This window comes from Pogona vitticeps, chromosome 4 (genome assembly GCF_051106095.1).
Source record: "Pogona vitticeps strain Pit_001003342236 chromosome 4, PviZW2.1, whole genome shotgun sequence".
NCBI lineage: Eukaryota > Metazoa > Chordata > Lepidosauria > Squamata > Agamidae > Pogona > Pogona vitticeps.
Genome location: NC_135786.1, coordinates 76,108,292 through 76,135,089, shown reverse-complemented (window position 1 = coordinate 76,135,089; position 26,798 = coordinate 76,108,292). Strand labels below are relative to the sequence as shown.

Here is a 26,798-nt window from a genome sequence, read left to right as displayed (position 1 = left end):
TATCCACAGTTATTCTAGTCAATACAAGCATCTAGGAAGGCAGAACTACACATGCCTGTAGGGTCCTAATATCTCTCAGTCCAATAAAATGTTCCCATCCAGAAACATTCAAGGACTCCAAGAAATCAAACATAGCTCTCTCCCTATCCCCACATTTAGAAACATAACTGTATTTATAGTAAAAGTGACATGAAGATACAGCTGGCAACCCTGGCAGAAACTCTTGCTAAACTCACATTAATCCTTTTAGTGGGCTCAACAACTTGATACAGGATTGAAGACCTAGGAGCAGCTGCTGACTGTTACTAGCTATTTGTCATAGGTCAATTATGTGGCAAAAATTGTAGCCCAGTGACAATGAAAATGTCAAAACACTCAAAATGCCAATAGCATGGTAGATTTCTGATGTATGCCTGCATGGAACTAGAAAGTAGGCTTTGACACACTGTGCTAGAAATTATAAAAAGTGTCTTGTTCATTTCAAATTCTACTAAATACACACTCTAGCTCTTCACCTGTTCTCTGGAGTTTGACAGGGAATTGGATAGCCTATGGAAAGAAATGGGAATGCCAACTCAGTGGTGCTCTTTTTCGTGGAATGCTGGGGAGTTATGTAACAATGCTGGTCCTCTCTGTAATTAAGACATTGCATAAAGACTGAAGCTAAAGGATTCACATTAGGCACCACTGTGTTGGAAGTAGCTTCAGTGCTGAATAATAACTGGCTGTGCAATGGAAAATGTCAAAATAATTTGAAGTATGGAGAAAGAGAGTGTAGCGCTGGGAATGCTCTCCCTGATAATTTATCTGAAATACGGCCAAGTAGCCTAAGTAAGATAAGGGTGTGTCAGGAATTCCACAGGTCTTACCATGATCACTTTCGGTTCCTGACCGGCCCCAGTAACGGCGTCTCCGTTCAGGGCTGTGTGCATGCCGTTCAATAACTGCGGCTATAAACCGAGTGTTACTGACTAGGATTGAACATAAAGAAGAAGAAAAAGAAGAAGGATCACATATTTAATGAATGGATTTGTTTAAGAGATGACATTATGAAACATAAAGATGTTATTATACATTCTGTGAAATTACAATCATGATTAATTTTCTAAATGTCACAAGAAAAAGAGGAATTGACTATTACGTTGCTAAGCTAGCTCTAAGTAGGTGAAATTACAATGCTTGCTGCAAAAAATGCCAGAGATACCTGTAGAAAGCCTGGCCAGGCAAAACACAGGAACTTGTTGAATAACAAGTGTGGCAGAGTCTACCTGCAGCTGCTTCAGAATCCTTGAAAGTAGACTAGTCACTGAGAGTTTGCAGACTAACTTGGTGAGGGGACTGACTGTGCCCTCACTAACAATACAGTACTTATTGTTAGTGAGGGCACAGAACCCAGCCAGTCAGAAATCAAAGGCAGCTCATGAATCATTTATCTAACAACTGTTTGAACTTGGGTTACATCTCTACTTTCCAGATCATGTTTGTTCTTTGGAAGAATGCATGACGCCAGGAAGTGGTGCTGCAATACAAGGAACATACATTTTTGTCATGGGTTCAAAACACCACTCAGCCATAAATTCAATGGGTGGCCAAAGGGAAGTCAATAATTCTCCTGTTGCTGTTTCCAAGTCTGTAAATAGGCAAACACTGCAGCTGCATGCAAAGAGCCAATGAATGGGACCAATACTATAAAGCATCTGCAATGGTTATAAGAGATGATAAATGCTATATTTTGGTTATAGGGAAGACAGCAGTGGGCGAGAAGAGTGCAGAGCTTCTCCTCATTTTCTTCCCCAACTCCAACTGCAATGTGACTACTAAATACTTACTGATTCCTCTGTCTTCATGACTGTCATCATCCCTCTCATCCCTATCATTCTCCAGGTTGGACATGCGGACTGACATTTCTATATACCATTACAAACAGAAAAATGCAACTGTTAAAGAGAAAAATGTTGCATTAGCCTGTAAGAGTGCAATGCTTTGGCAATGGCCATGAGATGCCCCCCTTTTTGGGATGCAAGTTATCAGAGGCTCAGAAATCTGAACAGCAAGCCAAGTTAATAATCTAGCTGAAGCTGTGGGCAGGAAGTCCCGAAAGACAGTTAGCTTTATTGAAAGTAAGGGTGCAAACTGGCTCATTTCTTGTCCTCCTTTGTTAAGCATGCAATGCCAATGTAACAGTTGGACATAAAATATGGGGTGACTCATTACAGTTTAACACTGGTTAATTCCTATCAACTTCCAGTTTGCAACTGTTGCCTTTATTTCTTCCTATTTAGAACTCATGAAGCTCCATCTTTCCAGCTCAGAAAGAGTACCCCTTCTAAAAATATTTTGCTTATTGCACTCACAGTGTCATCTGTGTTTCTACTGACAACCATCTGTCTTTTGTGTCATAATAGGCTTTCAAGAAATGTCAGAAAGCTGCCATGCTCTAAATCTCCCCACCCGCCTGCATGCAATTACAACTCCTTGGTGTGCTGTTTCTGTTCTTAACTCCTGTATGTGCTTGCCTAGCATTAGCACAGTGGCACTCAACATCTGCATTGAAGAAAGCCACAGGAGAAGAAAAGTTCTCAAGGTGCTTATATTTAGTAATTAAAAATCCCAGTTCCTGACAACATGTTATCAGCCTGCCTTGATGAATCATAGACTTTCCCAAAGTGTGCTGGGGATTTAATTTAAGAAACAAAAACTTTCTGAAATACTGTTTCTCTCAAGATTCTGTTTGCTCTGCTTCCAATGCGCCCCCTTTCTCCTCCTGTTCATTCAGTATGTGTATGCCATATTATAGAGATGCGTTGAAAACAGTACATCAGCAATAATGTGCTTTCTCTTCTGTCATGCTACAAAGAAGAGAGCAATCCCATAATAATGAGCACTATTTCATATTGCTCCTAGAAAAGAACTTAGTAGAAAATATATACATATCTAATATAGCATATGTTATGTGATAAACTCTGATAAGACAGTCACATATCTAGAATGCTCTACTTTGTTGACAGGAATCTAGAAGCCTAAAGTCTGTGGGGGGGGGAATCATATTTGCAAATTCCTATTGATTTGTTTGAAATGTTTTCAAGTCCTCTGGTAAAATCAGTACAGCTCTAAATTCTGTATCCAGCAGAGGGCAGTCGTGCTTTTCTAATACGGCAGATAAGCAAGTAAAATGAATATTGCATGAGGTGTGGTTATAAATACAAACAGACTTCAGAAAATCAGAAATGGGGTCGGGATGAGGAACCCCTCAAGGTAATTTAGGTTGAGACAACTTTAGTGAATCTTACTGAAACATTTTAAAATAAGCTCACCCTGCGCAGCCAGTGGGGACATGTGCTGATGACTCCTGCGGTGGATCTGGTGACGATAGGCATAGACTGCCAGCACTAGCACCATGATACATCCCATAATTCCTCCTGCCACAGGGCCAACTGGAGCACTTTTTATCATGTTCAGAGCGATCACCTCATCTCCTAAATTTCAAAGGGGGGGGGGGAAGCATAAATAAATGCTTTGCAAAAATCTCAAAGCATCTTAAACACAGATTAGAGGCTGGAAAGAAAGCCAAAGGAACCCTAATCCTGATCACACAGAATTTTTTTTAGAAAGAAAATGAAAACATACCGCGTTTCCCCAAAAATAAGACAGGGTCTTATATTAATATTTGCTCCAAAAATGCATTAGGGCTTATTTTCAGGGGGTGCTTTATTTTACAGTCATGTTAACTTCCGGTTGCTGCACAATGGTGGAGGGCGGGGTTTCACTTAAATGGGGCTTATTTTGGGGGTAGGGCTTATATTTCGAGCATCCTGAAAAATCACACTAGGGTTTAGTTTCAGGTTAGTTCTTATTTTTGGGGGGAAAGGGTAATTGGTTTTGAAAATAATACTTTGTAAACAAATCTGTCCAGCTGACAGCTCCATCTAACATAGGCAGATGGATCTGACAGGAATGTTCAGGCTTGCACACTGGGAACTGCATCTCGCCTTGCAGACGGCAATGGGCGGAAACACTATATATTATACAAAGCCAGCCACACTATATTCTTCTGCTACTGCAGTAAGGATTCCAAAGGGTGCTTGAAATGCTAACTGTATTTCCTTATAAGAGAAGATCTTGGGTCAGGTCTTGAAGCAGTACCCATAAAACAGTATCCATAAAAAGTTTTGCCACTCCATATGGTTGCTGAGGGTGCTTGGACAACCCCAGTTGTATGCCAAATCAGAATGTGTCAAATGCATCAAAGTCTACCCTTACCAATGGCTCCCATATCATCCACATAAGGGCTTTTGGCACCTACAATCCCACCGAAACATTCTTTCTGAGGGGCACAATAGGATTTGTCCAGATGGGTCTTTCCGTCACTGTCCACCATGCACCACTCACAGTCTAAAACACCAAAACAATCCCTGCAAGATAAGGAGATTGCAACATTAGAATGTTAGCACTTTTAGAACATACCCAGCCCCCAAATCCTTCCAAGTTGCATCTTGGTGAGAAATCAGTGAGATCACTGGCACACTGAATGTCAACTGGCTCTAATTCATCTCACAAACAAAGGTATACAACACACTAAAGTTTTCCCAAGTCTGTTGAGGCTAGAGTTGGCCTTTGCAAGAACTTGTCTCTGTAACAAAGAGACAAAGTCTTACTTTGTAGGATAATTATGCATCCGGAAACCTTAATTTCTCCCAGTGTTGTACAATATCTTTCTACGGTAATTGCTACAATAATGTTTGTCTTGCAAAGACCCAGTATGAAATTTAAACATGACTTATTATTTCTAATAGGTGTGGACCTTACGTGTAGCCCCCAAGGCCCCATCATGAACCCAGCAGTTTGCTGAAAACATGGACAACTGGGCTCCAGGAAGCTGAACCAAAAAGGCACAGCTGCCCATGAGCTCTGTCTCATTAAGAAAAGCTTCACATTTTAAAAATCAAACCCTGAAGTGGACTTTTGGCTGCTGCTGTGTTTGGCAAAGGAGAACAGGTGGAACCCTGGTCTTGGGCCCTCTCAAACTGCCCATCCTGATATAGATGCTTTTTTTCCTAGGTCCTCTTTGCCTTCAGATAATAAAGGCAAAACCTGCTTTCCTGCCAAGAAAATGTTAAAGAAAAAAAAAACCCAAACGAAACCATGCAATTTACCCGCTTTCCATCCGTTGATTACATCGTGTATTAATACATTGAGGGAGAGCATCTTGCAGGTTGGGCTCAACTGTAGCAAATGTCATAGGTTCCTGGTGGACTTCGCAACTAGGGTTCCTAGGTTTTGGAGGAGCACAGGGGAAATCAAATTACAGAAACATGCTATGCTACTCCCGTTAAAAGTCAACAGACCCTCTAATCCAACGGACCGCCTTACAGTGTGCATCTTTCAGCACAGCGAAATATAATCCAAGCAAACATATTGTGACCTTCTACAGAAAAACCCATTATTATTTGCACTAAGCAGTACTTACCTGTTTTCTGCATTGGTAAGATTGCCCGTACACTCATTGACCTCCAGAGGGCACTCACAAGGACATTCACATTCATTCTGTTCCATTCTTCAGGAAAGAAAGAAAGAACAAAAGTGGAATTATTTACTAGAGTTCCTGGATTTCTCCCCAATTCTCTCTGCATCTCTTACGCTGGGCCCAGGTGACACTACACTGGGCAGTGGGGGCAAGAGCTCTCTTTTCTCGCTGTATATGTCACCCTGGCAAAGGTGCAATACAATATACTCCATTCTTCCCATACAGCTAAACTGCATTCAATTTGTTCCCAGTGTAACTGCTATAAGGTGAGAGGTCTATCCCAGCATCTTGTGACTTAGAGCGGCTGCCCAGAAACCTACAGGAAGCTCATAAGCAGGACATGGGGATAAGAGTCCCATCCCTTTGTTGTTCCCTAGAAACTGAATTAAAAGGCAAGCTGCCTCCAATAACTCGGAGGTAGCATAAAGCTATTACGGCCATTAGTTACTGACAGCTGTTCCCTACACAATTTTGCCTAATTTCCCTTTAAAGACATCTAAAACGGTGGTGATCAATAAACCTCTTGGCAGCAAATTCCATACTTTAACAATGTGCTGTGAGGTGACCTTCCTTTTGTCTGTCCTCTAATCTCCCACAAGTCAGTTTCATTAGATGATCCTGGGTTCTAGTATGATGAGAAAGGGAGCAAATCACACCTCCATCCAATTTCTTTACAACGCAAATAGCTTTCTTATACCTTTACCACACCCCTTCCTCGCTTCAAATTATCATTAAATACCGTATTTTTCACACTATAAGACACACTTTCCCCCCACAAAACAGGGGGTGGAAAGTCTGTGCGTCTTATGGAACGAAGAAAACAGATTATTTTTTCCTGTTTTCTTCTCCTAAAAATTTGGTGCGTCTTATGGAGAGGTGCGTCTTATGGAGCAAAAAATACGGTATTTGCTTCAGACACCTGGTTATTTTCTCCCTACTCACCTGTTTTTCTGCCCTTTTCTGCATACATTCCAGCTCTACACTATCATACTTGAGATGCAGTCAGTTTGGACATGCCGACCGACAAGGAGAGAGCGCAAGTTCTTCTACACACTGCTGAGCCTGGTATTCAGGACATTGAATGCTGGCAATGTGATTCCATGGCTACTTGAAGCAAGCTAGGTCAAACAGAGGATATTCCTGATCTTTTGATGATGTGGTTGAGAGTACAACCAAATGTGTGGTACAGCTCCACAGCCAAAGTGACTTTCCTCTACACTCAAATAGCTAGGGGTATACAAGCCATCACTCCCTATCCACACATCTGAGCTTGAGAGAACAGTGACTAGGAGGAAGGGGGAAAGTATGGCAGGCATGTTCAGCCAATTTTTCAGCTGCCATGATGACTCTGTTCCTGATGTTTTAAACTGTGTTAACACATTCTCCAAACACAGGATATTTAGGTATGTGGCACTCTGCAGGACTTAAGGATCAGCATCCTGTTGTGTCACTCTGCTGGTGTGATGGGAATGAATTGTCTTCAGCCCAAAACTGCGATTGGCTAAAGACTTCTTTTTTTCAATTTTGATCCTGTCTCATTGTGCACGAGTTATACATAACCTGATTTTTTTTTTTAAAAAGAGAACTCTCTAATCAGCAGCAATCTGCTGCTGGCTGTGATGTCATTCTCATTAGGCCAGCAGAGCTACACAACAGGATGCTGGCCAAAATATCCCTGCTTGCGATATACTTAGTGCAGTCAACTACTGCAAAGAAGTAAACAATACCCATTGCTCTGCTGTGCTTTCATTTAAAATGAGTACAATCTATTCATCATACTTCACTTCAAGTTTCTCTTACCTGTGACAATTCAGACACAGCCTATCTACCATACTACAGGCACAGAAAGCAAGCGAGTCACAGGTTTCATTTACTATTCCAACAAAAGCATTGGTTCCAGGTATTCTTGTCAGCTTGTATTTAGAACAGTGGCTGCCATGCACAAGATTTGTCAGATCACCCTAGGGGAAAGCAAAACACGTCAGACATGTGGCAGGGAACATGTTTCCTGGTGAGGTGAAGCGTTCCTGCCACTACAAATACACCTGTTAAAATGCAACCTGAACCCGAAGTGTTACCATGCAAGGTAAAACGGCTCTGTCCCTTTACATATATTACAGTATATGACTCTCATTAGTCACAGAAGAAAAAGCTACCCCACGTGTAGACTAATCCAATCATGAAGCAAAGAATCCATATGAAATGAACTGATCTGCTGGAGCCTTTGTAAAGGAATTGGGTGTGAGATACAAAATACAGTTAGGATGCACAGGCGTGGAATATACACACCAAGTGTTTTGTTGGGGAAAGTCTGATTAATTTTGCCAAAAGCCTTCCCCCCCCCTCTGTTTTTTGGCAATGGCCCCAAATAAAGCATGTCTAACCACTCACTGTCTAACCAAGAGACCTCTGATTCAAAGAATAGGGCTGTATTGCAAGTTTTGTTTTAAGTTATTCTCATGCTCTACATATAGAAAAAAGTACATTATGGGAGAGATGGGAACATGGCACTTCAGTACAGTGGGGTCTTGACTTAAGAACGGCTTGAGTTAAGAACATTTTGACTTAAGAACCGCTCTCATAGGAAAATATTGACTTGACTTACATACTTAGATTTGAGTTAAGAACCGAAAAAAACCCACGTGGGAGGCAGGGAAAGTGCAAAATTTGAACTTTCAGTTAACTGTTGGCCAGTGAAAAGGGTGCCTGTCTGCTTCCTCACTCCTCCCAGCGTTTAGAGAGTGGATTGGGAGACAGTCTTCGGACTGCCTGGTACTGTACTGCCTGGACTGTATTTTCCCTGCCTTCCCTGAACCTTTCTTGACCTAAGAAAAAAAGAAACAAACAAAAAAAAGAAACAAAATATCCCCCCTCTAGTGGTCGAAGGTGGAATAGCAGCTTCCCATTAGTTTCTATGGACGGAAAAGAGCAGATACGGATCAAATGGTTTTCAATGCATTCCTATGGGAAATGCAGATTTGACTTGAGAACTTTTTGACTTGAGAACCGCCTTCCAATACGGATTAAGTTCTCAAGTCAAGACCCCACTGTATAAGCACAGAACTCTATTTATATAGCTGTTTTCATTAATATAGCCAAATACAAATGGCAGGATGAAGTGAGCTGAAAATAAAGGGGGCAAGGAAAAGTACATGTGACTTACCTATAACTATGGCTCTCGAATGGAATGTGGGTATTTCTGTGCCTGCATGAAACTCGTTGGAACATTCTAGAGTTCATAGCAAACAGATTAGTGCAGCCCCCCTCCACTGAGCATGTCCCTGCACTTAGCAGTTATCCCTCAGTTCCCTGTGTCTACCACTGTCCATAAGTGGCACACTGAGGGGAAGATGTGTGGGTTGTGTGAATTCACAGATGACTACTCAAAGAATCACAGTTACAGGTAAGAAACTTGTTCTTCTTTGTGGTCTTTGTGGCTGACACATGCGGGTGACTGACAAGTTCACTGCTCAACTAATGAGATGTCACACCAGCACAAATGAAATGAGGTATAGATGTTTTCTCAACCAACAGGTTAGTAGGCATCTTCTAGAGCAGCCATTTTGAACGAGAGCCATATGGCTCATTTGAAGGGGCCCACAGACTAGAAACAATTCTTCACACACCACCTTATAAAGCTGTCTGCCAACTGGTTGTCTTCCCTAGCACATAGATGGCCATTGGGAATATATTTTTAAGATTCACATGAAAACCAAGATCTGTCAAGAGATGAAGGGTAAATAAGATATTTAATAAGATATTTCTGTCTTGACCCTGGAGTTGGTCACAGCCAACTAGTCACCTACATGAAGGAACATCATTATATCACAGATACAGGAGGAACAATTTAGGTTTATTGAAATACGGACTCTATGGCCGGTTGCGACTTTTCCCACAGTTGGAATTTTAGCTAGGACTCTTGGTTTCTAATAGCTTCCATAAATTTATGACAGTGCTGGCAGGTTTAGGTTTAATGTCCCTCATCAAGACAATACAAACAGTTAGAATATCCATTGGTGAGGAGGATCTTGTTTGCGCACATGGCACACTTTAAAAAAAGGCACATTAAAAGGCAGGAAGATTTCAAATGCCAAATGGGAACAGTGAATGAATATTAACTATTAACTAAAGGTGTTTTTAAAGGGGGATTCACAGAAGGTTGAAGAAGAACAAAGAATTTAATGACAAAGGTAGGTTTAAACTGGGGAAAGGCTCTAGAAATAGGCTCCACAAAGTTTCCTGAGTGATAGCTAAAGGGAACAGAGGGATAACTGCTGCTGAGTGCACAGACATCACAGTGGAGGGAGGCTGCCCTAACAGTCTTTGGGCTTTGAAATCTAGAATATTCCTATGAATTCTGCGCAGGAGCAGAGTCCAAGAAGACGAACCAGCATTCTGCTTCTTACATGTCCCAGGCTCACTAATGTTTCACTATAGATATGTATGCAGTAAGAAAACCCCTCGTGCATTATGCCAAAGGCCTATTTCATCCACGATCCATTGTCATTTTGTGTTTCACAGTAGCCAACCAAATGCTGGCTATGACCCTTTCTAGCAGCTGTTCCAACATTAGATACCAAGAAATGTTGCTCTCAATCTTTAAGGCTGCATGTAAGAAACAAACACAACACTCCAAACAACTCATTCATGCAATTTTCTTATATACATACATCTGTCTATTAAAAAAAACATAAACAAACAGCTGGTTTGAAAAGTGCCCGCCCCAAAAAAATGATATACAAAAAGAACAGAAGCACAAATAGAAATTGAGGGGGAAAAACACATACTGTCAGGCTGGTATTAAATTTATAAAACCTCTGGACTGTCCTGTCACTGAAACTGTTACAAAGATTCTTCTTCACAAAGTTTGGGTGGTTCAAGATATCGTTTGCCACCAGAGGTTCCTACAAATAAAAGGGGAGAATGGTAATGTTTTAAATAAATTTTTACAAAGTATTAGGAGCAGGTTTAGGCCACTAAATTAACACTAATACCTATGTAATAAACTGAAAGCACAGCATAGCCAAACCTTGTGTGTAATATGTTGCTGTTCCACTGGCGCATGGCCTTTAGGATCAATGAGAGTTGGATGTGCCACCAGATATCCTCTATCTTCCATAATAAAGCATCTACCAAAAGGAAACAATAAAATAGAACCTAGGTTAGAATACCTGTTCATAAACATTTAGGTAGGGTTGTGTGCTGCATAACCACATCAAGATAAACCCCTCTGAAAATAATAGCAATTACTTCTAAGAAGATTTGTATGGGACTCTGCTGGAAGCAAACTGATGTCCAATGTCTTCAACAGCTTCAATTCAGCTTCAACAGCAAAGTTTGGAGCAACAAGTTTTAAATAACTCGTCATCTAGTCGTTTAGTCGTGTCCGACTTTTCGTGACCCCATGGACCAGAGCATGCCAGGCCCTCCTATCTTCCACTGCCTCGCGGAGTTGTGTCAAATTCATGTTGGTTGCTTCGCAGATACTGTCCAGCCATCTCATCCTCTGTCGTCCCCTTCTCCTCTTGCCGTTACACTTTCCCAACATCAAGGTCTTTTCCAAGGAGTCTTTTCTTCTCATGAGATGGCAAAAGTACTGGAGCCTCAGCTTCAGGATCTGTCCTTCCAGTGAGCACTCAGGGTTGATTTCCTTTAGAATTGATAGGTTTGTTCTCCTTGCAGTCCAGGGGATTCTCAAGAGCCTCCTCCAGCACCACAATTCAAAGGCATCAATTCTTTGGCGGTCAGCTTTCTTTATGGTCCAGCTCTCACTTCCATTCATCACTACAGGAAAAACCATAGCTTTGACTATTCGGACTTTTGCTGGCAAGGTGATGTCTCTGCTTTTTAAGATGCTGTCAAGGTTTGTCATTGCTTTCCTCCCAAGAAGCAGGCGTCTTTTAATTTCGTGGCTGCTGTCTCCATCTGCGGTGATCATAGAGCCCAAGAAAGTAAAATCTGTCACTGCCTCCATATCTTCCCCTTCTATTTCCCAGGAGGTGATGGGACCAGTGGCCATTATCTTAGTTTTTTGATGTTGAGTTTCAGACCGATTTTTGCACTCTCCTCTTTCACCCTCATTACAAGGTTCTTTAATTCCTCCTCACTTTCTGCCATCAGAGTGGTATCATCTGCACATCAGAGGTTGTTGATATATCTTCCGGCAATCTTAATTCCGGTTTGGGATTCCTCCAGTCCAGCCTTCCGCATGATGTATTCTGCATATAAGTTAAATAAGCAGGGAGACAATATACAGCCTTGTCGTACTCCTTTCCCAATTTTCAACCAATCACTTGCTCCATATCCAGTTCTAATTGTTGCTTTCTGTCCCACATATAGGTTTCTCAGTAGATAGATAAGGTGGTCAGGCACCCCCATTTCTTTAAGGACTTGCCATAGTTTGCTGTGGTCCACACAGTCAAAGGCTTTTGCATAGTCAATGAAGCAGAAGTAGATATTTTTCTGGAACTCTCTGGCTTTCTCCATAATCCAGTGCATTTTAGCACTTTGGTCTCTAGTTCCTTGTAATTTTAATATACTATAAACCCAGTACAAAGCTTGCAAACCTCATATTTTAGGGGGAGTTCCTTACAATTTTAACATAGTGTACTTATATTTTTATTGTTATAACTTTAACAATTAATTTACAGCAAATATATAATAATATCGATATTATAACTCGGCGATGGATAAGTCAATGCTGGCCTCTTAATGAGTTTGATACAGGAGGAAAAGAGCCAATTGTTATAGAATCATAGAGTAATTAAGTTGGAATTCGTTATAACCTGCTTCAGAATTTTCCCTGGGATTGATATTAGGCCAAGTGATCTGTAGTTCCCAGGTTCCTCCTTCTGCCATTTTTGAAGATAAGGGTGTTAGCCCTCCTCCAATCATCTGGCACTTCACCCATCCTCCATGATTTCAAGAAAATAGAAAACAGTGGTTCTGAGAATTCTTCAGCCGGTTCAATGCTCCTGGATGGAGTTCATCTGGCCCTAGAGATCTGAACTCTAAGATATTCCTTGATTATTTATCAGTCTTAAGCTGCAATTTTGTCCTCTCCATTAGTACTTCAAATTTGCCAGGACAGTCATAGACTATTGAGAAAAGACTGAGCTAAAGTTGGGTTAGAGCATCGCTGTCTTTTCTTTGTCATTTATTAACCTTTTTTGCATCCCCACTGAGTAGCTCAGCCACTACTTTTTTCTCTCTTTTGCTACACATGTACATTGTGTTTTTGTTGCTTTTAGCGTCACTTGCTAACCTCAGCTAATTCTCAGCTTTTGCCTCCCTACCACCATCCATACAATTCTTTGCTAGTTGTCTATACTCTTCCTTTGTGACTTGGCTTTCCTTCCACTTCCAACAGTATATCTCTCCTTTTTTGTTTTCAGGTCCTCTCTGAGCTTTTTGTGAAGCTACAGTGTTTTTTGCTGTCTCCCACCTTTTTTCCCTTGTTCTAATTTGTTTGTAGTTCTGCCTTCAGAATTTCCCCTTTAAGAAATGTCTACTCATCTTTATCAGAATATTGTGGCCCATAATGTAGAATGTACTCTTTGTACAAGAACGAGACTGCATGAACCAGAGTGTTCTACTAGGAATCCATTTTATAACAGGTGTGTCTTGAGCTGTAGTTGATGAAATACTCAAAATGTGTATTAGGCATGATGTAATATCAAGGAGAGGACGATAATGTGATGTGCCAGTGATTGATTGTTTAACACTATATAAGAGCTGCACACTAGACTGGAATATGGAGCTTTATATGAAGAGTTGCTGCACAAAGTACTGTCTGTTTATTTTACAGATAAGTGTATTGTTTTGTCTGCTGTACATAACTTTGTTGTACATATTTTGTAAATACATTACTGGAAAGGAATCTCTGTGAGTCTCTTTACCATTGATGTGGAAGACTGCCTTGTCTCGGATCCATTCCCACACCCCAACGTTCTTGACAATCCTGGACTCCTTTTCCTGTTAGTATCTCCTGCCACGGAACCTTACTTATCATTGTTCTGAATATATTACAATTGGTTTTCCTAAAATCCAGTGTACATGTGTGGCTACACTCTGCTTTTTCCCCCTTTGAATTCAGGAACAAGTAGAATTATATACAGTTCACCATCTTTCTTCCATGGATCCAAGAAGAACCTGAAGGAGTATCTCCTGAAGTATGCAGTTGTCCTTAATGATAAAAATGCTACGGCCACAGTGTACTGCCAAAGGCAAGCACTTTTAACATCTTTGAAAGAAAATACACACACACACCATAGCAGGGTAACATTGGACTATATCCTTTCCCTTATACAAGCAAAGCACAGAATAAACTAATCTCAGTGCTCGCCATTCTGTCTCTCAAAAGAAAGGAATCCCAATTTAAGTGGCTTCCTGCAATTCCTAAGGCACGGAGAAAATTACAGCTAAATATTCCAAGCCAGTGCATACTAAGACTTGAAGAAACATTACTGCTAGATCTACCATGACATGACTAAATTTTGCCTATTCATATTTAGTGCACCTATTTAGTGCTTTCAATATTGAAGGCGTGCTCCCATGCTTTAATTCTCATATGGCTGAGATTGGTTTTCCTTTGCTGTGTATTTAGTAAATACGTTGTTAATGTACCATATTTTTCGCACCATAAGACGCACTTTGTCCCCACAAAACGGGGGTGGAAAGTCTGTGCGTCTTATGGAGCGAAGAAAACAGATTATATTTTCCTGTTTTCTTCTCCTAAAAAATTGGTGCGTCTTATGGAAAGGTGCGTTTTATGGAGCGAAAAATACGGTATTTCATATCTCTTATAACAATGCTATAGGTTTACAGAACCTCCTGTGACTATAAAACAACTACCATATTTTTCTGTGTATAAAACAACACTTTTTCCTTAAATAATTAGACAAAATTAGGGCTGTTTTATACATGGAAGGCAGCTGCTTTCCCTGCCTTTTGCGAAGCCACTGGGATTAGCAAAAAGAAAGGGAAATCTCCCTTCGCATAAAGCAGCTGTGAAAGGGCTGCACAATTGCAGCCCTTTGATCCTGAAGCCCTTTAATGGCTGCTTTACCCACTTCCTTTGCTGTGTAGGGCTTAGGAAGCGCAGCCTTTACCTGAAGGGAGCCTTCCTTTCCTTTTTGCTAAGCCCCGTGGCTTTGCAAAAGGCAAGGAAAAGTGGCGGTCAAAGGGAGCCCTTTGATCCCTGTTTTTTCCTTCCTTTTGCTAAGCTCCATGGCTTAGCAAAAGGAAGAGAAAAGCAGGGATCAAATTTTCTAATTTGGGGTTAGAAAAGGGGGGGTCATCTTATACATTTGGTTGTCTTATAAGCAGAAAAATATGGTGATTTGTGCTTTAATTTACCCTGAATATTTATTTATTTATTTATTTATTTATTTATTTATTCATTCATTCATTCATTCATTCATTCATTCATTCATTCATTCATTCATTCATTCATTCATTCATTCATTCATTCAAAGTATTTCTATCCCGCCTTTCTCCTTAAAAAGGACCAAACCTGTATACAGTCTGAAATTGACAATGTTAATAGTTCAAACATTTTCATGTGATTTTGCCTTTGAATAAAAATATTCCCAACAGACCTGAAAAGAATAATGGCCAAACTTATTTGGTATGCTGCTAGCTTTCAGAAGCAAATTGCCACAAGTCAAGAATTCAGCATAGGCTTTTCCTATCATACATCGGGTGTGTGACTTGTTATGTGACAGGAAATACCTATTCTTACTTCTTAACATGAAGCAATCAGCCTCTGAAAGTTATACCAATTGTTTTATGCTGAGATGACATCATTTGACTAGTGAACTTAACTTGTAATTCAGTGTTTTGAAACAAGCTAGACTGTACATAACTATAAAACATGTGTCTAATTCAAGAAAAAATGCACGAAAAAGACAGGCTTACCTTATTTTATTGCCACCATCTTGGTTGCAAACTGGTAACAGATCCATCAGTACCTTGTAGAAATACCTTAGGGTGAAGTCAATGCCCATCACAGCTACAGAGTGGCCAGAAGACATTTGTGAACTACAACAATAAGAGGTGTGAGTGGGTATTGAGAGACATGTTAGAGAGAAAACATTCAAAATATTTCATATTTTTAAGCACCCACAGAAATGTCAAGTAAAATGTAGCTTATACATTCTGAAGTTGATTGTCCTGTCAAGGAGCTGCAGGTGTTAAAAAAACTGGTCACTGTGACTGCAAATAGTAATGAAGGAGTGAAAGCTGAGATTTGGGGCAATGTTCATTCACTCAGCTTTCTCTAAAGCCTCCTATGACAGTGTGTGATGGACATCTATGCGAAGCTCTTAGCTTTTTGTAAAACTAGCCCTACTAGGTGTTTCCCTCTGGAAGAAAGAGTAGACAATAGAGATGTGTACATTTCTGGTTTTGGACTAAAACTTCCAGAATTCCCCAGAGAACATGAACACTGCCTGTATTGCCTAGGGGAATTCTGGGAGTTATAGTCCAAAAACATGACTATAAACCTATCAGGTACACAAGGCTGAGTAGACATGGTCTAGAGGGGTGGGGTAAAAATCAAATCAAATCAAATCAAATCAAATCAAATCAAATCAAATCAAATCAAATCAAATCAAATCAAATAAATAAATAAATAAATAAATAAATAAATAAATAAGGCTCTGTGCTCTAGGATGAGCAGTGCTGCCATCCTCACAGTTTTCAGTCTTGTTAGATCACATTAGCCATCATTTCCCGGTTAAGAGTTGCACTGTGGATTTGTAGTCTGTTTTAAAAAATGTTGTAGAAGGCAACAACAAAAATATTCCACTAGGGATCAGTGGTTAAGGAATCCTGTAAATCCCACTCTGCTAATTCAACAAATTGAATTGCTTCAATTTCCAACATTAATGGCAACTAATTAACTTCCCAATTTCCAACAGATAACACCAGCAAACTGCTTTTCAAGCCTAACTTTCCAGGTTTTGCTAAGAAGCAGCACTTCTCTTCCCAAGCCTCTTGCTTTTTGGCATTCTTCATAATCTTTGTGTAAGTATCTAGACACTAGCTGTTTATCACCTTCTCTTCTACCTTAAGTGATCTCTGCTGAAGTATTCTCCTCATAAAAACATAGCAGAACCACCATTTCATAACAGTTAAGGGCATCAATCAGCCATTTAAAAAAATAGTGCTGGTCTCCATTAAATGTAAGAATGCTATATCCACTTTTAGAAATCCTTGACTGTAAACAAAGTAAATCCTTTGGCTCATCAGGGTCTACAGGTCCCCTGAAGCATTAAACCAGTTACAGAAATATAGAAGCCTTCTGCGGGTAGATGCTGTTTAAAGGATCAGATTCCTTTCAGCTTCTGGGGAACTGTGTGGCCTTCAGACCTTCTGCTTATTAAAATTCTTCACAGCTTTTCACTTATCCTGCCATCATGAGAAAGGGAATATGAATTCCCTGTAAAGATGCTAAAATTCCAAGTAGCTGAAAGGTCATTTCCCCCCCTCTACTGGATTTTTGTTCTAATTCCCATGTGAAAGTTTGGGTTTAAAATGAATACGGACATAGAATAACCCACAATGTAGGTTAGAATACTCGGATTTAAGCCTAAAATCAGCTTATGTTCAATTGTTCCAAGTTATACTGGTTCGTGGATAATTTGCTGAAAAGATTGTCTTGTTAAATCTGTGATTTTTCTCCACTTGTAACAGAGCTTAGAAATTCAGTGCCAAGATACTCCACACTTTCTAATGGGTAAAAATCCATGAAATCAAAATCTTTACAACAATAGATTTAGTCTGTGCTCCATCAGAGTGCCACAGTGTAAATCTTGAGGAATCCCCTGCACCAAAGAATCTGGTACTAGGCTACCTGGATGAAACCAGGCAATTTCAGAAACTGAAAAGTGAACATCACACAGTAAAATCAGTATTGACAGAAGCAGTCTGTTATCAATGGTCACGAGCTTCTCTCAAAGGGGCTGCACTACATTTGTGCCCTTTCAATCTTAAGTTAATCGGAAACCGTTATAATCTCTATGAGACATGCTTCAGCTATGGAGGTCCTATATCCACAGTAGTTTAACAGACAAAAGTCTGGGTGTACATCTTCTTGATTTACTATTGGTGCCAAACATTTCTACCTGGGGAACAAACAGTATGTTGTTTTGTTTTAGACTTGGCTGGCAGTGCCATGAAATGCTCAGCTATACAGTAATAACATGTCAGCAAGGTTACAGGGCAGCTAGCACAATACCCTAGATTAGAGATGAGCATGAAGCATTTCCTGCTGAGGCATCTTAAGCTGTTGGCATAGCACCATAGGCGCCATGCGTTCCCTACCCCCCACTCACCAGCCAGCGAACACTGCTCATTCCCTCCCATCATGTGAACTTCACATCCCACCAGGAGTACAGCCTTCCCTTCTCCACCTCCTCCAGCAGCTGCCCACTCAGATGAGGAGACAGAGCAGAGATTCCTGCAGTGCTGCCTGCTCCTGCTGGAACTAGAAGATTGAGTGACAGGGAAGGAACGAGCGGTGCATGCTGGCTGGTGAGTGGAGGAGTCGGCGGAGGGGTAGGGAACGTGCTGCACCTGTGGTGACATGCTGACAACTTAAGATAACCCAGCATGAAGTGCTTCGTGCCCATCTCTATTCTAGATGCTTTGGAACTTTGCTTCTTCCCTGTCTCCAAATCTAAACCACCTATAACCAAAGAGGAGTTCTGGAGAACTAAAAACCCTGCCTAACTTACAGCTTTTTAGTGATTCAATAAAGGTGTTCTGCACCCCAAATTTTGTTTTCTATTAATAAATTGCATCTTTACTTTTGTTTTTCTATTGGGTAGTGCAAGCATCCCTGCAGTGGGGAAAATACCATTCCCCGTGCCATCTCACTTCAGTTGTATTGGCTTTTGTGAAACAAGGATGGCAAATTGTGGACCATCGGAGGTCATTGAGCTGCAACTCCTATAGTCCCTTCCTATTTGCTATCTCGGCTGATGTGGACAGAAGCTACAGCCCAGCAACATCTGGAGAGCCACACTCTTAGTCTAAAATGGCAATAGTATGAAACTGCTACTCTACCTACATTTCCATTTATATCTCAACTTTCAAACAAGGGCATCAAGGCAGTGTACCTACTTCTCTCTCCTTTCTCCCTAGCATGATTTAACATTGCAGGCATACTACATACTTTTGCATGTCATTTTTCTTTTATGTCACTATAATTTTTTCCCTCTATCTATAAACAACACTCATACACCTGTCAATTCAAGACATCCCTTTTTGCATCTGAGGCAGTGGATTCACAAAGGCTTGTGCTGTAATAAATGTGTTTCTCTTCATTATTTCTACTGCAAGTCAAGATGAGAGACACTGACTAGATAGTGACCAGAAACAAACCAGGGCATAAATGCTGTCTCCACAGCAGAAAAGCCTACTGTGTTCTCCTGAACTATGAATTGGAAATAAATACGCATTCATTTTTTTGGGGGGGGGGATCCCCAATTGTGTGGAAATGCTCTATTAATTCAGTGTGCCTTTAGCATTCCACTACTTAAATTACAGTCTGTTGGTTTTCCTACATGTATTCCCATTCTCCTGAGCCAACATGTCAATTATTCTCTTTCCTCATGTTTCGGTTTTTAATGGAAGCTAGAAATTTTTACATTATCAAAATAAATAAATAAATAAAATAAAAATCCCAAAGTTGCTTCCTCCTACCCTGATCCAAATAAGCAACTTGTATAGCAAGTCTTAGCCGGCCATAGTCATGATAATTTGAACTAGATATGATGGTGTGGATATTCAGTATGTGCTGTGTGCACGCTACTGCTTTAAAAGATGTAGAGGTAGCACTGCTGTGAATAAATGATAACATCTTGCCCATATGTGGAGGTCTGGCAATACCCTGTTTGGCTCCACAGCTCAAGACTACATATTGTTGCCTTAGCAACTGATACATCAAAGGAGCATAAAACACAGTCTTTGAGAGTCTATACTGGCATATTTTTATAACAGTGTTTCGATGGGGAAAACAGAAGCTTCTTCCTTTCCTTAAGTCAATTGGTGCCACTTCCCACTCCTAAACTGTTCCGAAGCAATTCTATAGGAAAATATTAATGAAGAATTCACTAGAGGATGCTAATAGCTAAGGCAGGCATAGCTAGTCACAAGAAATCTCAGAGAATCAAAAGGAACACTTTCTTTGAAGTTTCCAGTTCGGTGAGGCTAAGGATTCTATCTCACCAGCAGAAACACTTTCTCAACATATTTTGCCCCACATATTTTAAAGGGTCAGTGATCCTGGGTGTGCATGTGAAAAAGTATACATGCAGTGACAATGTTATGTGTTTAGTGTGTCATACATAGCTGGGCTTCAATGAGGTAACTACCTCACTGGAGCCCACATGTGCATGACACATGAAACATTATTGTTTAATACATGCCAGCCGATGTTTTCAAATATTATTATATTCCTATGCCTAAGAATATCCTTCTGTGATCCAACCCGTTCCCCTGTCCCATTGATTTACTTGTACTGGGAATATTTCTCCATTGGTTAACTTTAATTGTGGACTAAGGACAAAGTCATGATGGTACTGCCAAAAGCATTTTACCTTGAAGAATGAACTGTATGACTGATGGTGACCACATAGCCAGCTCCTCCAACATCTAAATAAGGTCCAGTGAAAGTAATTAATCCTGGATTCGACAGTGCATGGAGATACCTAACAGAAAACAAAGGAAACAATATTGTTATAATTAAGTAACAGTCTGTGAAAAAAACTGAATAGGGAAAAATATCTGCAAAACCTCTGGAACACAAAAAGTTCATGTTGCATTAACTGAGGACCACTGCAAGCTATGTGCAAAATGAATTTCTTTCAGATTTGCAGATGTGGCCCCATGTACCTTTTCAGAATTACATAAACATCATCATCATCATCTTAGAACTACAGAGCTGGAAGAGACCCTACGGATCATATATTGCATAGATTTAAATGGGTCAATTTTGGTTATGGTTATTAGGTTTGGTTTGGTTTCAAGTATTGTATGGTGATGCCTTGATTTTCAAAATAATAGACAGAAGTCCCACAAACCGAGTGAGGAGATGCAACAAGCGATATATAAATCATTTCAGAGTCCTGGCCCAAAGAATAAGTGTAATCAAAATATACTGAGCATTTGCTTTTTCAAAAAAAAAAAAAAAAAAACATTCTGGGGGTGATCCTATCTTTGTTTTTCTAGGGTATTTCTTGCTGCTGTCAGGATAGCTCTTCTGCCCCCATCCCCTTGCCACTTTGAAATGTACTCTATGAACATTCATCTAATTAAAACAGGGTTGCTTTTTCAAGCGTCTTAAGAGACACTGTGATTATGAGGGGGGGGGGGAAGAAGTATGTGACCTATGGAGGGAGAGCAAAATTATTTCAGTCCTCCTGCACTTTACTGTCTGTGCAGAGACGCACAAAAAAAATACAGAACAGCATGCTGGTAGAAGTGACAGACAGCATGAGTAGCCTGAGAGAAAAATCCTGGTTATAGTCATTCGGTAATATTCACTCATTTGTGGCTTGATTTGCAGTGCTCCCTTAGTCCTGGTTCATTTTAACACAGCATATGGAATGGAACACATTCAGAAGTTCCCTTGTGTTTATTTTCTCATTTGCAGTGTATACAAAAGGTTTTCTTAAACCATGCTTGTGCATAATTAATAGACTTACGTTACACTGGCATAATTGTATACAGAAGTTGATCATGGGAAATGTTCATAACAAGAAAGCTGCTGCATGAAACAGAGAGACACAAAAACACCACAAGGATTTGAAATTCATAATAAAAATCACATGAGATAAGTGCCAAAGGATTTTAAAAGTAGCATGAATTTTGGGAGGTAGTTCTCTGTATGTAGATACACAGCTATTTTGATTATTTACTGATGTGCCAAAGGGTAAGAAACAGAAGCTAATTTTTAAAAAGCAAGCATCCAATGAGATTTCTATTACAAATATAATAATATTTATGTATACTAATTCATGTAGAACTCTTTCATCTGTCTATTTTACCAAGATTTTCTACAAAGCCTATGTCAGATATTTCCTCTCTTCTGCAATATTATCAACCTCGAAGGTTTTCTTAAACCTTTTATAATGGGATCCTAAAACTCACCATTGTCTCCTAGTGGGATCAAATGCTTTGTCCATGAGGGAACCAGGATAAATTCTGAGCACCCCATTGGGCGTTGCTATGTAACGGCGGACAATGTAACTGTTCAAGCTACTCATTTCCATTTGTGTCATCCATTCATCTGTGACGTGACTGGTAGCCATTACTTCATTTCTGACAGAGAACTGCAAAACAAAGACAGACCTAGCAGGGTTCCTCTAAGACTTGCCTGAAAAGATAATAAGCTGCTTGCAGGGTTTCCTAAAGACTCATCAGAGATAATCTAAACCCAATTACTTCTTTAAAATCTTCTCACAGCAGATGGACCCCGCAAATTTTTTTAAAAAAATTATAACCAAGGAATTATTGCTGCTATTGTTCACAATGTATACTACATATTATACATCACAATATATGATGTTTTGCTGCACTTTACTACACTTTGTATCGATGTAAATCTCTTTTGCACTTTTGCTTTATGTGCCTTGTAAAAGGAAGAATATATCTGTTCTTTTTGTAGCACTGATCTCATGTTCTTATTGTTCATACTCATATGATCTAATGTGAACTTCCTTTTGAGAGAAATATTGTATCTGAGGACTCTTAAAACTTCACCAGGACAAAGACCACTATGTTTGGAACTCCATCTCAGAATCCAACTAGCTGAGAGACAAAAAGTTGAACTAAAACAAGTCAGTTATCTTTTTTTAACCCCATGACAGCACTTTCTTGCATCCATTTGCTATGTTCCTCAGTATAATGCCATTGTCTTCACACTGACAAAAAAGCAAAAATTTCAAGTTCCACTCCTCCCAAAAAACTTAGCTAACTTCTGTAAAATCTTCTTCCACCAAGTGAACCTAGCAAATGTCCAAGCAAGACCATCATGACAACAAAGATGACAAAGGGTCAAAATTAGAAAGAGTTTAAAAAGCATACTTTCAGACCAGGGTTGGCAATGAGACGTGTGTTGTCACTAAGATATGCTGTATAGTGCTCCACCATCCTCTTGGTCTCAGGTTGGCTCAGATGTTCATATGGAGAAGAGAAGCTGCCTGCAGACAGCATTACTGTAGGGCTTTCTGGAAAGACAACACAGGTAAACTCTGTATACCAGAAGATACCAGCTAAATCCAATCACATAAATACTCAGATTCCTACTTGCTACAAGTACTATAGGAGAGCACCTAAACATGAAAGACTGAAGATGTATGCTGCAAGAAATGCATCTCAAATGTCAATGTTGTGTATGTAGCCACCAGAGGGTAGTGTTGTTGCAACAGTGTAATGTATTATGCAACAACAGCTATGCAAGAAAGGAGAAACACCTGTTGCAGAAGAATGCCATAGGAAAACGAAGCAGCTTATGTAAAGGAAAGACAATAGAGGGCACCTACATCCAGGGATAGTATTAAAGGGTACATCAAAAGTGAGAAAAGCTTCAGTTACCACAGCCTGTTTCAGGACTTCTTCCTACAACCAATCTGGCCAGGGTCAGTCTGAGACATTGTGTTCTCTAAGATAGACCTGTAGAGGGTGACCTTTCTTACCCAAAGTAAGATGCATAGTACCTAAAAATTGGTCAAGTTATTTTGGCACATGAGGCAGAAAATCCCCAAAGCATCTCCTCTCTTCCCATGCCTGGCTGTATAAATCATTGCGAGACTGGTCCTGAATCAAAGAGGTAGCCACCTCAGTGGTCAGCCAGGCCAAGATATACTTCCCAAAATACATGGCCATGACAAAGAACTTATTAAAAGCCTGCTACAGGGACAGATGTCATTCAGAAGGCATCCTATGGCTTGGTAGTACAAAAGCAATGTTTGCCCTGGTTATCTAAAGCAGTGGTCCCCAACCTAGAGTCTCCAGATGTTCTTGGGCTACAACATCCTAGAAGCCTTCACCACCACCTCTGCTGGCCAGGATTTCTGGGAGTTGAAGTCCAAGAACATCTAGAGGCCCAAGGTTGGGGACCACTGATCTAAAGCACCAGGAAGTTTATCATGGCTACCAGTTGATGCTTCTAGAAGTCAGGACAGGGTGATAACCATGATGATAAAACTATATTCACAGGCAATTTTGATAAGAGTATGTCTAACTATGCAAAATATATTGAAACTGACAAAATGACCTGCTCTGCCTCATAATCATCTGGTGACAAGGCCATGCTGACTGCGGGATTCTGGGGGTTGTAGTGTGAAACACCCCCACTCCCACATGTTTTCATTTTTAAAGCGCAACATGGAAGAATGTGGGAAGCTGCTTGCTTCTCAGTATGAATAAAAATGCTGAAGTACATTGCTCAGAACCTTACTGGTGTTCATATAAGGTTTGCATAAGTTGCTAAACCTAATTGACAAGGTGTCTGGACACATCTTGGTTGTACAACTGAATGTATGGCCAAGCATGCAACTGAGATACACTCTATTACTTTATCATACAATTAGCTGCAACTAATTCCCCAAATAGGGTTCTGGCCATTGTGAAAACCTTTTGCATGGAAATGACTGTTTACGTTTTGTATCAGCTTAAATTTCCTTTTTCAGTATCCTCTGGGGGAATCTAATAAAATGAATGTGGATGGTTTTAATATATTAAACTATTCTTTTTTTTTTAAAAAAAGGGAAAGGGTGTTCAAGTGAATTCAGAAGTTTTACACAGTTTTCAGAGTCTCTGAACTTGCCAATTAAAAATATTTCAAAGTGCAGTCTCACCAGAGTTCTAACTTCTAGCTTCTTTCAGAGGGATTGATGGTATTAAATATTTATAGCTGGGAATAAAATCTGCATAATTCCAAAGTCAACAGGATATGGCATGACTGGAAGAACTTCAATGTTTTTATGTTATTGCTAATGATTTATTTGACAGCCAGGAAAATGAAGCTCACCTCTGAAAGTAGTATAACAACATTACTCAGAATCAAGACATACTATTTTCTAGAAGTCAAATTATGCAACTATCTGCTCCCAGGGTACTCTTATTTCAGAAAGGTGTTTTTTTTAACAAAGTGGAAAATCTCAAGATACTTCACTTAGTGGCATTTAACCATAGGTCTGCCTGACACACTTCAAAAAGTCCATACAGAAAATAGTTTTTGCGGGGGGGGAGGACTCAGAGCACTGCAGTAGGAGTTAGAGCCTGAATGGGAGAACACAGAGGGTCTGCTCCATTCTCCTTAAGACTCAAGGCAAGCCTCCTTAAAAGAGGTGTGAGGAGCTGCCATACAGTGACTGAACTGGAAGGTCTGTTTTCATTTCCAACATTCCTGAAAAGAATTTTAATTTTTCTGTGCCACCATGATATTAAGTCAATTTCCCACCCAAGTCCATGATACACAGAAGCAAGGCCAACACAAGACATTTCACTGCCAAAGGTGAAGATTAAGATCATTCCCTCCATTTCATATATAGAAGACAACTGGACCAGAAGTCAAATTTCAGTTCAGCATGGCAAACGGACAACACCTTAAGAGCACCAGGCCAAGAGACTTTGGAGGGGCTCTGTGACAACCCCAGACCTACTGGGATATGCCACAGTTTCACTAAGCTGCCACCAACCATTCCCTATAAGAAGTCACACAGACCAGGGATGGATTTTTAAACAAACAAAAGAATAAGGTTTATTTAAATAACACACAGGGAAAAATAAAATGATCAAGTGAATAAGATACAGTAACGTGGCTTAGTCTCAATCATACATACACCAGTTTGGTTCACACAGAACACCTTTAAATAAAGCACAGACCCTGAACCTATCAGTTCTGGCTAACCATACAGACACCTGAACCTATCAGGTTGGTACTGACTGACACACAGTAGTACCCTGTCTGACACACAGACTCCCACACCAGCTTCTTCTTCCCAGCTGCTCCTTCAGCTCTCTCCTTCAGCTCTCCCTAACTTCTCCACACAGACTCCACATATATATACAGTACAGCCCCTCCTCCTGATGTCCCGCCTTCCACTCCCCATAGGATGGAACTTTCCCTCCAAACCCATGACAGACAGGTAACATCAGTGCTGTATGTAACACCTCCCCTCTTTATAAGTTGTTTTGTAGGGGGAAAGCTAAGGTGCTTTTCTCCAAAAAACAACCTGGATCCAAAACATACAAAAACAGTTATACCATAACATACAATACCATACTTACTCTAGGATAAACATATCAATTAGGCATTTAAACATTTACCATTTACAATACATCAAGTCACCTTTATTCATACAAACCAAACATGTGTAATAAACAAGTACATTTAACCTTTGGTCACCAAAATATATACATAGTCCATGTTCTTTCGCCGTCTTCATTCTTCGGGTCTTCTTGATAAGGCGTCAGCAACACAGTTCACTGACCCTCTGACCACCTTCACTTCAAAGTCATAGTCTTGCAAGTTTAAAGCCCACCTCATAAGTTTACTATTGTGGGTTTTCATTGTCTTTAACCATTGCAGTGGTGAATGGTCAGTGCACAGAACAAAATGTCTTCCCCAGATGTAAGGCTTGGCCTTCTGGATCGCGTAGACTATGGCCAGGCATTCCTTCTCCACGGTTGCCAAATGTCTCTCACCTTTCTGGAGTTTCCTACTCAGGTAGGACACTGGATGCTGGTCACCATTCTCATCCTCCTGGCAAAGAACTGCTCCTACCCCGCTGTTAGACGCATCGGTGTAGATGATGAACTCCCGGTCGAAGTCTGGAGCACGCAGCACTGGATAGTTGATGAGGGCCTCCTTCAACCTCTGGAACGCCTCCTCACAGTCGCTGGTCCACGGGATGCAGTCATCAGTCTTCTTCCGCGTCAGATCGGTCAGCGGAGTCGCCATCTCGCTAAACCTCAGGATGAACTTTCTGTAGTAGCCCACCAACCCAAGAAATGATTTGACTTTTTTCTTGGTGTTGGGTCTGGGCCAATCACGAACGGCTTCTATCTTGGCCTCTAGGGGTTTGATCACTCCTCCCCCTACTATGTGACCCAAGTATTTTATTTCTGGGCTACCCAGCTGCAGTTTGTTCTCTTTGCAGGGCCTAGGCCAAAGCACTTCCTCCCCTGGGTTAAAGTGCCTCTCCCTGCCTTCCTGGTCATCCCAAGCTTTCTTTCTGACCTTTTGAGCTTGCAGGGT

General features: G+C 40.4%; 1 protein-coding gene across 3 annotated transcripts in view; it reads right to left on the bottom strand.

Moving 5' to 3' along the window:
• The window catches only part of CACHD1 (cache domain containing 1), a 161,954-nt gene that overhangs the window by 6,012 nt on the left and 129,144 nt on the right, over positions 1–26,798 (bottom strand). For 2 of the 3 annotated variants that reach the window (XM_072997750.2, XM_072997753.2), the window contains exons 14-26: positions 22,619–22,761; positions 21,683–21,864; positions 20,131–20,241; positions 15,443–15,565; positions 10,554–10,653; positions 10,312–10,428; positions 7,325–7,485; positions 5,468–5,554; positions 5,154–5,270; positions 4,261–4,412; positions 3,315–3,476; positions 1,830–1,907; positions 870–971 (exon numbers count right to left, since the gene is read on the bottom strand). In XM_072997750.2, the coding sequence (XP_072853851.2) occupies positions 870–971; positions 1,830–1,907; positions 3,315–3,476; positions 4,261–4,412; positions 5,154–5,270; positions 5,468–5,554; positions 7,325–7,485; positions 10,312–10,428; positions 10,554–10,653; positions 15,443–15,565; positions 20,131–20,241; positions 21,683–21,864; positions 22,619–22,761 (1,635 nt within the window). The remainder of the gene's footprint in view (positions 1–869; positions 972–1,829; positions 1,908–3,314; positions 3,477–4,260; positions 4,413–5,153; positions 5,271–5,467; positions 5,555–7,324; positions 7,486–10,311; positions 10,429–10,553; positions 10,654–15,442; positions 15,566–20,130; positions 20,242–21,682; positions 21,865–22,618; positions 22,762–26,798) is intronic. The other variant, XM_072997751.2, reaches the window with a different exon arrangement.